At 40.2% G+C, this 16,330-nt stretch overlaps 1 protein-coding gene across 1 annotated transcript in view; it reads right to left on the bottom strand.

Annotated features, from left to right (window-relative positions):
- The window catches only part of ppef2a (protein phosphatase with EF-hand domain 2a), a 64,745-nt gene that overhangs the window by 12,939 nt on the left and 35,476 nt on the right, over positions 1 to 16,330 (bottom strand). The window contains exons 6-12 of the mRNA XM_072549469.1: positions 14,922 to 15,100; positions 13,282 to 13,396; positions 8,048 to 8,094; positions 7,777 to 7,943; positions 4,041 to 4,077; positions 3,785 to 3,934; positions 417 to 797 (exon numbers count right to left, since the gene is read on the bottom strand). Of these exons, the coding sequence (XP_072405570.1) occupies positions 417 to 797; positions 3,785 to 3,934; positions 4,041 to 4,077; positions 7,777 to 7,943; positions 8,048 to 8,094; positions 13,282 to 13,396; positions 14,922 to 15,100 (1,076 nt within the window). The remainder of the gene's footprint in view (positions 1 to 416; positions 798 to 3,784; positions 3,935 to 4,040; positions 4,078 to 7,776; positions 7,944 to 8,047; positions 8,095 to 13,281; positions 13,397 to 14,921; positions 15,101 to 16,330) is intronic.

Here is a 16,330-nt window from a genome sequence, read left to right as displayed (position 1 = left end):
ATACCGCAGAGACGGGATGTAATAGGTATGAAAATTGAATGTAGACCAAACGACCTGCGGATGCTGTAAATCTGTAATAAAAATACATTGCTGGAAAAGCTCAGCAGGTCAGGCAGTATCTGTGAAGAGTTTGATGGATTTTCAGGGCTCCGTCTTCAAAAAGACACAAGCAGGTTTAGATGAAGAACACTGAAGTCCATCACATTCAGTTGCATTATGTTGCCAGTTAAAACAATTTTTAAATTAGCCTCGTGTTTGAGACTTGGTTACCTATTTTGGCAAGGTCTTCCATATACTATGTGTAATGAAATGTCTCATTTGCTTCTGATGTACAAGGAATAACACAGTGTTGTACAAATTAGTCTTTTGTATTTGATACCTTATAAATCAAGATATAAAATTTTATGCCAACACACCTGTTTCCATTCATGCTTATCGAAGTCAAGGATTTCTTGAGTATCTGAATCTAACATGGGCTGTGATGTTTTAGATTCTTCATACGTGTTACTGAAGCCCACTTTTCTACGACATTTGTCTAGTTCCTCCTCAACTGAGCACCTTACTCTTCGAGAGATTTCCTTTTCCTTTACACATGTTGTGCCAGAACTCTGCCCCCTCTGATTCTTGTACGTATGAGAATGAAGGTTAAAGATGCCGGGTAACAACAACTTCCTTGGAGTTTGATCAGACTTGTTCACACATTGCTCATTACCCCCATTGAAGTATTGTTTCTGATCTGACACTTGCTTGCTCCATTCATTCCTTTTCCTTTTGTGTGGCCTCAAGGCTGAAACATACTGTCATAAACAGATGAGTTTTCTTTCAGAAAGAAACACCTTTGTGGTATATTTGCATTCTATCTATTGATTTGAAGGTCTTACATCTGACACACCCATTGCATTTGCAGCTGTTTAGCTTAATGATATTGACAAAACAGCTACAAATCACATTTAAACAGATAGGAAAATAAGCATGAACATAGAATGTCTTAAATAAGGATAACCAGTTTCCTTAGATATAGCAATTAACCTCAACATCTTCAACACAAGCTGTTTTTGATAAATCTGTACAGGTAGTCAACTTAATTACAGCATTCAGATTTTGTGCTTTTAAAGTGATAGATGAGTTTAACCATAACTGTATGAAAAATAAATGCATGTTAACTGGTCTATTATATTTATACATTGCAAATAGTGACACATTTTCCAAATGTGTGTATTTGGCTGCAGTGTGCTCTGGGTTATCCTTCATGACATTGTGAAACATGCAAGGTAAAAGCAAGATTTTCTTTTCCTTTTGTATAATATATTGTGATGAAATCCTCTATTTGCATCAGTTGCTTGTCTTGAACAAGCCAGTGACCTGTGGTAACACTTAAGGAACAGATAGTAGCATAAGTTTATTAGGTGACAACATTTAGTTCTACCCCACAATAGCAGAGGGGCTTATAGCAATGAAGACTGGAGCAGTTGGTAGCTCTGTGTTGTCAGATGTCAGGAAGAAGTTCTAAGATTAGCAGGCAGTTAAATCTTGGGGTCAGTGCTCAGAAACCATCCTGAGAAGGTGAGAAAATAGGAAAGTTGCTTTCACTATGCTGAGGGAAGCTGTAAGGGGCTCAGATAAAGCCTGAGAGTATCAATACTTCACTACAGCAAAGAGTGGAGTTTGAAAACTTCACCAGCAGCATTTTCTTGACATAAGTGAAAACGATTAACACTCAGAAAAACCCAAGCGTTTTGTGAAAAGATAGAGCTCTGCCTGTGAAGGAGAACATTTTCAGCAGGCCAGGGGAACAGTGACCCAGAAAAGGAAGGTGACTGACCATAACAGGAGCAGTTATTGATGCAGGCTGTTTTGAAGTGGCCCTTGCGAGGAAGTTTCAAGATTGGCAAATGTAAAGAATTGTGTTTGTCTGTGAGCTTTAATGAGACTTAGTGATTCTCCATGACATTAACATTTGGGAGAGACGTTAGGAATTGCTGAAAAATTAATGGGGGCAGTTTTGATAGCTTTTGCCATTTGTGCATTGTGGGGTGTTTTATCACAGTTTGTTACCCATCCTAGTCACGTTAATTCTGGGTATTAGAAGTAAATTGCGCATGTACTGTCTTATTATTCTAACTGTCTTTTACTGTTTGTTCAAAATTGTGGAAACGTGCTTTTAATTTCTGAATAAGTCTCCCAGATTTCACACTTTTTTCTACTTTAGACATAAAAGCTAATGGTTCCGAGCCAGCTTTCAATAAATTCAATGGTCCTGTCTTGGCTCACAACATATTTTGGGGATCTTGTGGAGAAAAATCCATGAACAAATATGAGTGCTGGGATTGATTGAGGTCAAGGATGGTTAACATTTTCACTGTGAATTTTACTGGCAATGTTCAAAAGTAAAACAAATTTGTCAGTTGTTAAAACTTTTCTGGAAAGGGAAGATTTATCTGAAGTGATTTGCACGAATTAACAACAATGAAGTTACGAGTTAAAAGCATGGATTAAGAAAACAAAGGTAGTTGAGGTAATAGGACAACATTTAGGATTGGAAGAGCAGCCTAACTCAAGCAGATCACATCTTCCATTGGTTAAAGGTCAGCTGCAGCTGAAGTAGCAAGAAATAGAAGAGGAGAAAAGTAAAGAGAAAACATAAATTTTAAAAAGGCAAATGGTTGAACTTAAACTTCAGAGAAAGAAGTGTAAGGCAGGGAGAGAATAGGGACCATAGCATGATGGAAATTTCCAATAAGAATGGAAAATATACAGTTTAATCTGAAACTGGGCTCTTCAGTCTCAACCAGGGTAATAATGAAAACATGAGGAGTAATTTTGGCAGTAGTAGGTTAGGAAAATACATTTGAAGATTCGAGGATAGATAGGCAATGGCTAGTATTTAAAGAATCAATGCTTGATTTTCAAACAAGCATAGAATCTTCTAAGGCAAAAATACTGAGCATGGAAAGTGAGCAAGCCATGGCTAACAGGGGAACTCTAAGGTGTGGTTAGATCAAAGGAGGAAGGTTGTATGAAGGAGGACAAAGGAGCAGCGCTCCAAAAGCTTGAGATTTCCAATAAACCTGTTAGACTGTAACCTGACATTATGATGATATTATGGACTTGTGGGCAGAAAATCTCAAGATCTTGAAGGAGTGAGTTCCCCATCCAAATCCTCCTCATAGTCTCTGTGATGATGCCTATCATTATCAATTTAACTCCTAACCAGTTACTAACATGCAGTAAGGTACTTCATGATCAAAGAAAGGCACTTCTTTATTTAGGCCAGTTAGTGGTATTCCTGTACCACAGTACACCAGACAAGCCCAGTGGGATCTCTAGACTTAATGAGCTTGGATCAAACCTTCCATATAGTGAGTCTGCACAAGAAATGGAAATATTTGCTCTTTAATCCCTGTTCCAGTTATATTTTAAAAAACTATAAGGGTAGTCATCATGTATAAAGGAATATTTTGACCCTTCACTTTGTCTTTGAAAAGATAAGCCAGACCTTTTTAATTGGATGAATTGATTTGTTTGATCCAGCCCAAGTTAACTTAGACCTTTATGCGTTTTCATACTCATCCAATCAATATTGAAGAGTGATTTTTGAAAATTATAAAGAAATAGATAAATTAGCGTTGCTATGAGTCTTCCACATGTCCCACTCTGCTTAAATAAAAATAGAAGCAATCAAGAGAAAATATATCCAGGGTTCCTTTGCAAAGTAAAAGTAATTAGAATAGTTTGTTTCATAATTCAGACATATATTTTGTTATCTTAAGTGGTCAACTTATACCTTGTGTCTGTCAATCTTGCTTAGGAAATCCAAATCTGTTGCTTCTGAAATACCTCCATGTAAAATTAATACTTTTTCGTCTATAATTGTTGCTAGTGGCAACCAACTGAAAACACTCTGTATTAATTTCAGTATTCTACTGCCATGCACCTAGGACAAGCATAAAAATTCATTAGTGTATGGAAAATATTCAAACATTCCAACATTACATCGTCAAGAACTTGTAGAATAAAGAAGTGGTCATTCAAATATTTACCTGATATTTCTGCATTACTTCCTTTGTGAACCCGTATCTGAAATAGTAAAATTTACCTTAATATTGGAAAAATTATTTTATTGGAACGTTGAATGGTTTATTGTAATATATGCTATTTTACTGCATATTTTTGTATTACAGGTAGACGATACTTTATCCGAAATGCTCAGGACCAGCTGTTTTCCGGAATTCGGAATTTTTCGGTTTTCAGTTTTCAGAATAAGTGACAGTTTAATGTGAAATTTTTAAAAGTCTTACCGGAGGAGCAGACTTCTAAGTAAGAACAGGACGGTCACTGCTTGGCCACGCCCCCTCACATCGCAGCTGAGTGATATGCATCGAGTGGGTGTCGACTTGGGTTAACTGTTTGCTCACCAAACAACCTTGTTCATGAGAAAAAACTCCACCAAAAAAAAACCTTAGGATTTCGGAGCTTTTTGGTTTTTAGATGTTCGGATTAAGGATCTTCTACCTGTACTTAATATCTGGTCATCTAAAATGTCTAATAATAAGTTATAAAGTAAATAGTGCAATGTCTCATATCCAAGCCCTAGTTAGACCACATCTCAATTGTGCAGTTCTGCACACCAATATTTGGAAAGGGCAACTGGCCTGAGTTGGAGAACAGTATTGATTTACCAGAGTATTATGAGGGTTCAACAGATTAAATTATGAGAAATGATTCCATAAGCTAATTTCATATTATCTGGATCCTAGAAGGTTAAGGGTAGATTTGAAAGTTTTATTTTAGCAATTGATGGATCATAGAGATGATCAGCATGGAAACCCTTTTGTCCAACTCACCTAATGTCCTAAGTTACTGTAGTTCCGGTTGCCAGCATTTAGCCCATTTTTGACTAGAAAGTACACAAATTCCCTCCTGGGAAACGATGGCCCATTATCTGTGAGCAACACTTCCAAGAGTCCTTGTATCGCAAAAGATGTGTACAGTTTCTCTATTGTTGTCCTCATGTTTGAGGAATGAACTCTATGTCCATTTTAAATAACTAAGAATGTTGAGCCCATGAAAGGACCTGCATAGTCGATATGTAATTTATAAGATAGATAGCAAGAAATTCTTTTTGCTGATGGCTAGACTAGGGCAAAGGGGCTTGGACTTATAAGGGCTATACTTGTGGAACTCAGAGCAGCAATAATTGCTTTAAGGCAGGACTTGCATTTGGAAAAGAATGAACTAATTAGGGATAGTCAACATGGGTTTATGTCTTGGATCACATATTTGATAGAGTTTTTTGGGCAAGCGACTAAGATGATTGATGAGGATAGAGCAGTAGATGTTGTCTGCATTAGCTTTATTAAAGCCTTTGACAAAGCCCATCGTGGTAGGCTGGTCTGGAAGATTAAGTCACGTAGGATCTACGGTCAGTTGGATACAAATTTGGTTTGGTCATAGAAGGCAGCAAATAGCTGAGGAGGAATGTTTTTTTGACGGGAGTTCTGTGACCAGTGGTGTACCACAAGGATTGATGCTGAGATTTCCGTTGTTTGTAATATATAAATGATATGAATGAAAATGTAAGTGCAAGAAAGTGAGGACTGCAGATGCTGGAGATTAGAGTCAAAAGGTTTGGTGCTGAAAAAGCACAGCCAGCTTCCAAGGAACAGGAGAGTCGACGTTTCGAGCATAAGCTCTTCATTCTGAAGAGCTGTTTTTTTTCCAGCACCACACTTTTTGAAAATTCAGTGCTCTGATAAGTGATTTGGTAAGTTTGCAGACAACACAAATACGGTGGTATTGTGGATAGGGAGGAAGCTTTCAATGCTTACAGGATGATATAGATCAGTTGGAAAGTTGAGAGGAGAAATGGTAAATTGAATTTGATCTGACAAGTGACAAGTGATGCATTTTGGGAGGTCAAATGCATGGGGAAAGTTTACAGTAAACGGCAGGACTCCTAGGTGCATCGATATACAGAGAGATTTAGGGATACGAATCCATACTTCCCTGAAAGTGGCAAAACAAGTGGATAAGGTGATAAAGAAGGCATGTTTGCGTTCATCGGTCAGGGCATTGAGCATAAAAGTTGGCAGGTCATGTTGTAGCTGTATAAAAGTTTAGTTAGGCCACTTTTGGAGTAGTATGTACAGTTCTGATACCAACACTATAGGAAGGATGTGGAGGCCTTAGGAAGGGTACAATAAAGGTTTCCCAGGATGATGCCCCAATCAGCGTGTTAGCTATAAGGAGAGGTTGTATCAAACTTGGATGGTTTTCATTTGAGCATTGGAGGCTGAGGGGGCAACCTGATAAAAGTATCTCAAATTATGAGAGGCATGGATACAGTGGACAGTTGGAATCATTTTCTTAAGATACCTAAGTGAAATACTATGGGGCATAGGTTTAAGGTGAGGGGGAAATTGTTTTAAAGGTAGTTTTTTTTACATAGGAGTGATAGATTCCTGAAACGTGCTGCTGAGGAAGGTGATAGAAGTAGAGAGGATAGCAATGTTTAAGAGGCACTCAGATGGAGACATGAACAGGTAGGGAATAGAGGGACCGTGATCAGACAGATAGGATTAGTTTAGAATGGCATCATGGTCAGCATAGACATGTTCCTGTGCTCTGCTGTTCTATGATCTGTGATTCACTTCTATCTCAATCCAAATCAATTGGTCAGTGGGAGTGGTGGCCACTGCTGGTGTATGTGTGCGTGCATGTGCGTGTGTCAGTATGAGAGACTGGCCTCTAGTGTCTGAATGAGAGAATGACAGCAACAAGTTTCTCATGGGCCTGTGGAACCTGCGATTTGAGAGTGCCATCCTTGCTCAACACCAGCCCAAGTAACTAATGCAGCTGAGCGTCCTGCATGGACCTCCGTCACCAAAGGCCGGTATACAATCAGGGTTCTTTAACTGCCCATTCATTGGTGACGGAAGTGCCTCAATAAGCCCAAGGACGGCATCCCTCGCTCCATGTAGCGTTGCAAACCGGGTGGGCAGTGGGAAGACCACCCAGTGGAAGTTACATGCCCCACCACATACCAGCCCCACCTTAAAGCTGCCGACAGGAGAACGTAAAATCCAGCTCTTTAAAATTTGAACCAGACCATTCAAGAGGAAGTTAATAGATTAGCAAAGGGTAGTCGAAGTTTTGAACTCACTCCCACAAAAGAGGTTAGTAATTGATGTTTAATAATAAAAATTAGATCAACAAATATGAAACCAAGATGGTTGAATAGAGTTAGGTCTTAAATCAGCCGAGATCTAATCGATCAGATCAGACTTGGAATACTAATTAATGCCCTGCTTCTTAATCCCAATTGGTAATGCCTATTTCAGCTGTTGTATCTCTGAAGATGTATCCCAACTTCTGTTAGAAATTCATTTAGAAGATCTACATTGTCTGAAGAGATGCTGACAGTCATCTTGGTTTTAAGGTATGGACTTCTTGCTGTGTAGAATTTCAACAGTAGCTAGTTACTTTGCTATGTCTTGCCCATTATTACTGATAATATACTCATTACTATTCATACTTACACTTTGATAATCTGTGTTGACAAGTTATACAATGACAAAACCCATTAAAGCTGAGTTCCGATTAAGGTCTAACATAATTTTTGACATGCATATTTCTAGAAATAGTCATTAGGCAATGATTACAAGCAAAAATTCTGACTAATGTCCACCTAATTCTCTTCTAGACAATTATCACTCCACATGCACATTGAAACATTGGAGAGAATCAAAATGATGGTAAATGAATTATGTTATGTACCTTAAGTTGATGACATGATCTTCATGGTTTCCTCTGTTTAGATAGATTGCTTTTGGATAAGCAAGTTGAAATGCAAACAGAATTAGCAGAATCTCAATGGAATGTTTCCCTCTGTCAACATAGTCTCCGTTAAAGACATACACCTTTTCTGGTGATGGCAGACCGTTCTGGTTAGGAAACAGAAATAAATCTACATTGTAACAGAAATGTCTATTGTTTCAGCACCATATAACAATTCTGGCAATTGGCTTTCAAAAATATGCAGGCATACCTTATAAAATATTAAAAATAAGTCATCCAAATGTCCATGTAAATCACCTATGAATTCCATAGAGAAAATATAAATTATTGATACAATTTTTCAACAGAAGTATGTATAACTCAAAGATTATATAGTAAGAAAGACAAACTGCAATAACTGAAAATATAAAGTAATGAAAGGAACTGCTGCTAATACTGTTATGCTTCCAGCTGATGTTACTATTGGACAAGTCTGATCCCAATTGAATTCTGGGACATTTTTTAGTGTTGTCTTTAAAGAGTGGGTGGTCATTGAAACATAAGCATGCAACATTACAGATTTGCTTTTCACAATAAAACAGATACTTATTAAGCAAAAATAATGAAGGCAAGATGAAATAAACCAAACAATTTTCTTACCAAACAAGCCTAAAGATTTTGAAACATGGTGGCTCAGTGGTTAGCACTGCTGCCTCAGAGCGCCAGGGACCTGAGTTCGATTCCAGCCTCGGGCGATGGAGTTTATTTGATTAGATTACCTACAGTATGGAAACAGGCTGTTTGGCCCAACAAGTCCACAAGACTCTCCAAAGAGCAACCCACCCAGACACACTCTCCCAACCCATGTTTACCCCTGACTAATGCACCTAACACTGTGGGCAATTTAGCATGGCCAATTCACCTGGCCTGCACATCTTTGGACTGTGGGAGGAAACTGGTGCACCCGGAGGAAATCCACGCAGACCGAGGAGGGAATCAAACCTGGGTTCCTGGTGCTGTGAGACAGCAGTGTTAACCACTCAACCACCATGCCACCCGCGGAGCAAGTAGTGGAGGCTGATACAATTTAGATAAATGCAAGGTGCTGCATTTTGGAAAGGCAAATCAAGGCAGAACTCATACACTCATTGGTAAGTTCCTGGGGGGTGTTGTTGGACTGCAGGTTCATAGTTCCTTGACAGTAGAGTCGCAAGTAGATAGGACAGTGCTTTTCTTTATTGGTCAGTACATTGAGTATAGGAGTTGGGAGGTCAGGTTGCAGCTGTACTGGACATTGATTAGACCACTTTCGGAAAACTTTGTGCAATTCTAGTCTCTCTCTTATTGGAAGGATGTTGTGAAACTTGAAAGGGTTCAGAAAAGATTTATAAGGATGTTGCCAGTGTTGGAGGATTTGAGCTCTAGGGAGAGGCTGGGGCTGTTTTCCCTGAAAAGTCGGAGGCTGAGATTTGTAAAATCATGAGGGGCATGGATAGGATAAATAGACCAGATCTTTTCCCTGGGGTGGGGGAACTACAGGGCATCTGTTTAGGGTGAGAGGGGTAAAATTTAAAAGGAACCTTTTACACCGAGGGTGGTGCGTCCATGGAATGAGCTGCCACACGAAGTGGTGGAGGCTGGTACAATTACAACATTTAAAAGACAGCTGGATGTGTATGAATAGGAAGGGTTTAGAGGGATATGGGCCAAGTGCTGGCAAATGGATCTAAATTAGGTTAGGATATCTGATCGGCATGGACGAGTTGGACCAAAGGGTCTGTTTCCATGCTGTGCATCTCTATGACTGCTTTATTGTCATTCTTCCCTAAGGAGTGGACTATGCAGGTTGTCAATATACAGACCAACCTGAAAACTGTACAGGATGGATGATTGTTCAGGAGAGAAAAGCATAGCCTGCATTTGAAAGTCACTCCTTCTACCACCCTCAATGCCCAACCATTACTTATAAAAACTGTCACATGGTCAAATAACTACCAGTGCTTTGATTTATTATTGTCATACACATTGTCGTTAGGTACAGTGAAAGGTTTTGTTTTGCATGCTGTAAAGACTACAAGGTTACAGCTGCAGAGAAGGTGCACAGACAGCAAGATCAACATGAAGTTTAAAATTTGAGAGGTACATTCAGAAGTCTAATAACAGGAGGGAAGAAGGTGCTCTTGAATCTATTCATGAGTGTATGCAAATTTTTATAACTGCCTGACGGACAAAGGTGGAAGAGAGTACAACCAGGGTGGGAAGGGTCTTTATGTTATGTTAGTTGCTTTCCAAAGTCAGCGGGAAAAATAGATGGAGTCAATGGATGGAAGGCTCATTTGCGAGATGGACTGGGCCATGTTCACAACTCTCTGTAGCTTATTGCTCTCTTGGGAAGAGAATTGCCGAACCATGTTGTGATGCATCCAGAAGGTATGCTTTGTATGGTGTATCAATAAAAATTGGTAAGCGTTCTTGTGGACATGCAGAATTTCTTTAGTCTTCTCAGGTGGTAGAGGTGATTGTGCTTTCTTGCTTCAAAGGCTTGTAGCAAACTCCATGGTTATGTGGGACTACATAACTATCACACACAAAAGATGGTCAATGGGCATGTAAGTTGGAACAGAAACTGCCAATTTGGTCTCACCCACTTTACACTTTTGGTAAAAGTTAAATTTTCTCATATAATTGAAAGTTCGGCCCCTTGCTTACATGTGGGTGAACTCTGACAGAAATGGCCTGTCTATAGAACATAGAACCTTACAGTGCAGTACAGGCCCTTCGGCTCTCAATGTTGTACCGACCTGTGGAAGTAATCTGAAGTCTATCTAACCTACACTATTCCATTCTCGTCCATAAGCCTATCCAATGACCACTTAAATGCCCTTAAAGTTGGTGAGTCTACTACTGTTGCAAGCAGTGCGTTCCACGCCCGTACTACTCTGAGTAAAAAAACTACCACTGACATCTGTCCTATATCTATCACCGCTCAATTTAAAGCTATCTCCCCTCGTGCTCGCCATCATCATCTGAGGAAAAAGGCTCTATTGCCCAGCCTAACCCTCTGATTATGTTATATGTCTCAATTAAGTCACCTCTCAACCTTCCCTCTAATGAAAACATCCTCAAGTCCCTCAGCCTTTCCTTGTGAGACCTTCCCTCCATACCAGGCAATATCCTGGTAAATCTCCTCTGAACCCTTTCCAAAGCTTCCACACCCTTCCTACAATGCAGTGACCAGAATTGTATGCTATACTCCAAGTGCAGCCGCACCAGAGGTTTGTACAGCTGCAGCATGACCTCATGGTTCCAAAACTCAATCCCGACCAATAAAGGCTAACACACCGTATGCCTTCTTAACGACCCTTTCAACCTGGGTGGCAACTTGCAAGAATCTATGTACCTGGATACCGAAATCTCTCTGGGTTCATTACTCAGTACCAAATCTAATTTGGCCTTGCTCCTTGTTGGCCTGTTTACATACTATGTCAGGAAACCCTCCTGCACATCTTGGACAAAAGCTGACCCACCTAAAGTACTTGAACTACAGTATTCCCAGTCAATATCTGGGAAGTTAAAGTCCCCTATAACAACTACCCTGTCACTCTTGCTCCTATCGAGGATCATCTTTGCTATCCTACTCTATACATCTGTGGAATTATTCAGAGGCCTATAGAAAACTCCCAACAGGGTGACCTCTCCTTTCCTGTTTCTAATCTCAGCCCATACTACCTCAGTAGACAAGTCCTCAAACATCCTTTCTGCAACAATAATACTGTTATGCTATTATGTTAAGTCTATGTTATTGGGGGCCATGGTTTATATGAGACCTAGTACACCAAAGGTGAAGTGTGGTAACAGGCTTTAGTCCCTCACCCGCTGACGGAGGCTGAGGTCAAGGCAAGGATCAGGATCCTGACACAGAGTCATGCAGCATGGAAACAGACCAACCAGTTCACGCCAACCATTTCCCAAACTATACTAGCCCTACCAGCCTGCACTTAGCCTATATCACTCCAAACCGTTCCCATTGAAGTTCTTATCCAAATGTCTTTTAAATGTTTTAACTGTATCTGCATCCACCCCTTCCTCTGGCATTTCATTCCACACACAAACTACTCTCTGTGGAAAAAAAGTTGCTCCTGCCCTTTTTAAACCTTTCTCCCATCTTAAAAATATGTCCCCTAGATTTGGACTTCCCCACCCTGGGGAAAAGCTGCTTATCATTCAGCTTATCTATGCCCCTCATGATTTTATAAACTGCTAAGGTCACCCCTAAACCTCCTATACTCCGGTGAAAAAAGTCCCAGCCTATCCAGTCTCTCCTTATAACTCAAACCCTCCAACATCCTTATAAATCTCTTCTGAACCCTCTCCAATTTAATAATATCCTTCCTATAGCAGGGTGACCAGAAATGCATGCAGTATTCCAGAACAGGCCTCATCAACATTCTGTACAACGTCAATGTGACGGCTCAACTCCTATACTCAAAGCTCTGAGCAATGAAGGCAAGTGTACTAAATGCCTTCTTAACCATCCTGTCAACCTGTGATGCAAATTTCAAAGAATAATGTACCTGAACCCCTAGGACTCTGTTATACAACACTACCCAGGACCCGACCATTGTTTGGAAAAGTCCTAACCTCCAACTTTTTTATTAGATTAGATTCCCTACAATGTGGAAACTGGCCCTTTGGCCCAACAAGTCCACACTGACCCTCTGAAGAGTAACCTCCCATTTCCCTCTGACTAATGTACCTAATACTTTGGACAATTTAGCATGGCCAATTCACCTGACCAGCACATCCTTGGATTATGGGAGGAAACCACACAGACATGGGGAGAATGTGTAAACTCCACACAGATAGTCAACCGAGGCTGGAATTGAACCTTGGTCCCTGGCGCTGTGAGGCAGCAGTGCTAACCACTGTGCTGCCCCTAACTTTCAGAAGTTTCTTTCTGAAAAAAAGAGCTACTTATGAATGTGTGTGATAGGTATCTAGCCTCTGCTTTCGACACATATGTACAAAGTACAGTCCACTTCCATTTGCCAATGGCCACATTCCCCAAACCCACAAACCAAGGGAGGTCTCGGTAATAATAGCCGTAGGGTGAAGGCCCACGTCCTGTCATTGGATGGACCCGCCCAACTCTTTCTCTGTCTAATTACAGGGAGGAAAAACATCAGGGGTATAGGAAAGAGCAGGATTAGCAGATTCTTCTTTAAAGATCAAACAAACCAGGTTGAGTCAATAGCCTCAATAGGAGTCAATAGGATGTTGCTGTACAATTCTTTAATTTTTCCTGATGTAAAATAACCACATTAAAGTGAAATACAGTCTGCAGTAAAAATTAGTGCATCAACTTTGTCCTGTGATTTACAATGTTTTACGAAGCCTTAATCAATGCTTAAGCTTTATGAAGCACTGAACTAAATTATTGTTCTACATAATCTACATCTGATTTATCAATGCCTTTTAATTGCAGTGAAGTGGTAAAATTCTTACCGCATATTGTAATTTCTTTACTGTAGGAGGTAGAAAGGTGGTTGATATTTGGAAAATGCTCCAAATGCTTCCTGGTTTCGTTGAGAAGCTCTAATACATAGTGAGCATGAAGCTGCTACTGAGAGAAATGCAGTGAGTGGGACAAATTGCAGGCACATGCTGGCAAACATATTTGAATATTGAACCGCAGCAATAGATTACTTAAAGTTACAGAGGCCTTGCTTAAATTCTTTTTAACTTATTTAAGTATACTGTAAGTGGCTGCTTATTGCTTTTCATAGAATTTGTATGAAGTATTCTGTCCTCGTGATTTTTCACTATTGACAATAAACTATTTAATTTACTATATTTCATTTGTGTCCCTTCTCAGGGATCCTCCAATATATTAGGTGTTATTATATTTAAACCAATGTTTATTGACTATTGCATCCTCCCTTTTCAAAAAGTTGTTTCACTGATAGGCTTGGTCTTGTAATTTAACCAGAATGAAAAATTTGTTCTGGTAACATAGGAAGATAGTCAAAACCATTGACGTGGAAGCAGGAGGTGGCCATTTGGCTCTTCAAACTGACTTCCTTCACCATTGGAATAGAACTAGAATTAAAATTAGGTTTCTTATCACATGCACTCAAGTTCAGGGATACATGAGTACAGTGAGAAGTGTATAAAGTCACCATTTTCGGCGCCATCTTAGGTACAAAGATGCCTAGGTACAAAATCCTAGGTATAAATTTAAAACATAAAGAAATAAAGGTAACAGTTCAGCATTCCACTCCTTCTAAAGCAAGAGTCCACACTGGGCTTCACCTTGAAGCCAGGAGTCCACGCTGGGCCTCACAGCGAGGCTAGGAGTCCATAGAGTCTGCACTGGCCTTCCACAGGGCCAAGAGTCAATCAAGTCCATCCCCGCTGGACTTCCTCGAGGCCAGGAGTCCCTCGAGTCTATGTGGGCTCACCTCTCCACCACCAATGCCATCCAAGGAATGGAGGTAAGTCGAGAGAAAAGAAAGAAAGAAGATAAAGAAAACAAAACAAAAAGAGGAAAAAGAAGAAAAGAAATGACGGAATAGACGAGCTCTGGCTTAGGAGCCAACTCTGCTGCCATCTTGGAATTATGTCTTGGAATAGTGTCCACTTATGGTCAATATTTGGATTTATTCTGGACTGAAGCATGTAAGTTTTCCCACAATTCATAACGTCCACCAATCCTTTACCAAAGTCGCAATTAAATTTGAGACTTAAAATATTAATCTCTCAGGATACCATACATCTTTTATGAATAATTCCTGTCTATATTCCCTTATAAATTCTCGACCTTCTTAAAAATAATTTTACCATCCTTCCCGGACTTTGTTTTGAGGATCCCAAACATCTCACCCCATTTGTTTCAGTTCTGATGATCATTACCTTCTTTCCGATTTAGAGTTGCACATTCAGTGTTATGGATGACCTTTTGATTTGTGCTTTCATTTATGCTTCAGAACTCTTAAGGCTTCTCAATGTCTTTTGATAGTCAGAGCCATTTACCCTTTCACTAATTATCTAAATGAGCTGCCCATTTTTTGGGTCATCTGAGTTCCTTTCCAGAGATATTAGACTTTGTATTTAATCGAAAATGATTTTGATATCTAAATACTTACTTGTTCATTTTTGAAAGCTTCCAGTAAGGCAGTTACATGTGCAGGAGTGAGCGGGAAACAGAGATGGGGTCCAGTGTAAGAGCCTGAAATCTCAATATTACTGTAGATGCATTGATTATCCTGTTCTGCATCCTTACATGACCTATTTGGCTGAGTGAAAATTTGGGAAATATGATCTTCTGTGAAGGGAAAGATGAAAGTTAATATTTCTTGGTGATGATATAAGTATAATCCATGAGATTCTGAGACTTTGCCACATCAACATTTACGGTTAGGATTTCAGAACGAATATGCATTACAAAACTGTAGTTTATTTGATATAATGCACTTTAGATTTACGACTGTACACAAAATCTGTAGCTGAATCTTACATTTGTTAGTTCAGAACAGATTATACCATGTTTTTTTGGAGGGCTCAATTGTTCTGGGGCTATACTTTATCAAACATGCCTGTAACTACCTACCTTACCCCAGCACCCCTCATGTTCAGTTCCAGCCCAACCTTATCATGAGCTATACCAAAGCAACTCCCCTCTGCCAGATCCCATTAAAAGCCCATAGGACATCCAGTGCAGCAGCATCAGTCCAGAGGTGCATTTCTGTTTCCTGACATTTGCCCAGACATGGCAGACGGGGGAAATTAGTGCCTCACTGCATGGACAGGGAATTGGAGATCATGCTGGTTTGGGTGGTGTAGGGGCAGGACCTCCTTTACCCCCAGTCCCAGTAGCAGATCCCACCATCCCCAGTCTGGTCCACAGTGGCCACCAGGGTTGGAGCAGTCTCGGATCTCAAAAGGAATGCTCAGCACTAGAGCATTCTCCACTCCATCTGTTGAAGTGCCATCGTTTTCTCTCCAAAACCTCCCACTCACTCTATCTCTGCTACTGTGTCCACCTCCCACCCTGCTCTACCACTCTCCCCATTCATGCAACATTTTCTCGCAGTCACTCTCCCCCACCCTGACCCCTGACAGCACTAATCTTATTTGCTTTCTCTGCTGCTTAATTGACACAGATGTTAAAGGAATGTAAGTGCCACCCACTTTCATATCTTTAATGCCTGTCTCTCATTTTTGAAGGCAAACAGCCCCAAGTAGGACAGAAAGATGGGTAGTAAGCTCCTTGACATTCGGATCTTCAACCCATATGTGGGGAATACCCTGATTCTGACCACCTTCAGAGGCTGACTGACCATGTCCAAGGCCCTAGGCTGCTATTGGAGGCTGCCCTTGACCAAATGTCCCAGAATTCCTTGAGTGGAGACTATCCCCCTTTGACTTGACTGAGGCCGACTGACAACCACAACAAACCTCCTGGCTTTGCGTCTGTGTTAAATGACTTTGCAGCTTGCACTTCGGTGTTTTTTTTCTTTACCTCAGCTCAACTAACTGTGTGGATCAGTGACAC

The sequence above is a fragment of the Chiloscyllium punctatum genome, chromosome 1 (assembly GCF_047496795.1).
Source record: "Chiloscyllium punctatum isolate Juve2018m chromosome 1, sChiPun1.3, whole genome shotgun sequence".
Taxonomy (NCBI): domain Eukaryota; kingdom Metazoa; phylum Chordata; class Chondrichthyes; order Orectolobiformes; family Hemiscylliidae; genus Chiloscyllium; species Chiloscyllium punctatum.
This window is presented reverse-complemented; position numbering and strand designations above follow the sequence as displayed.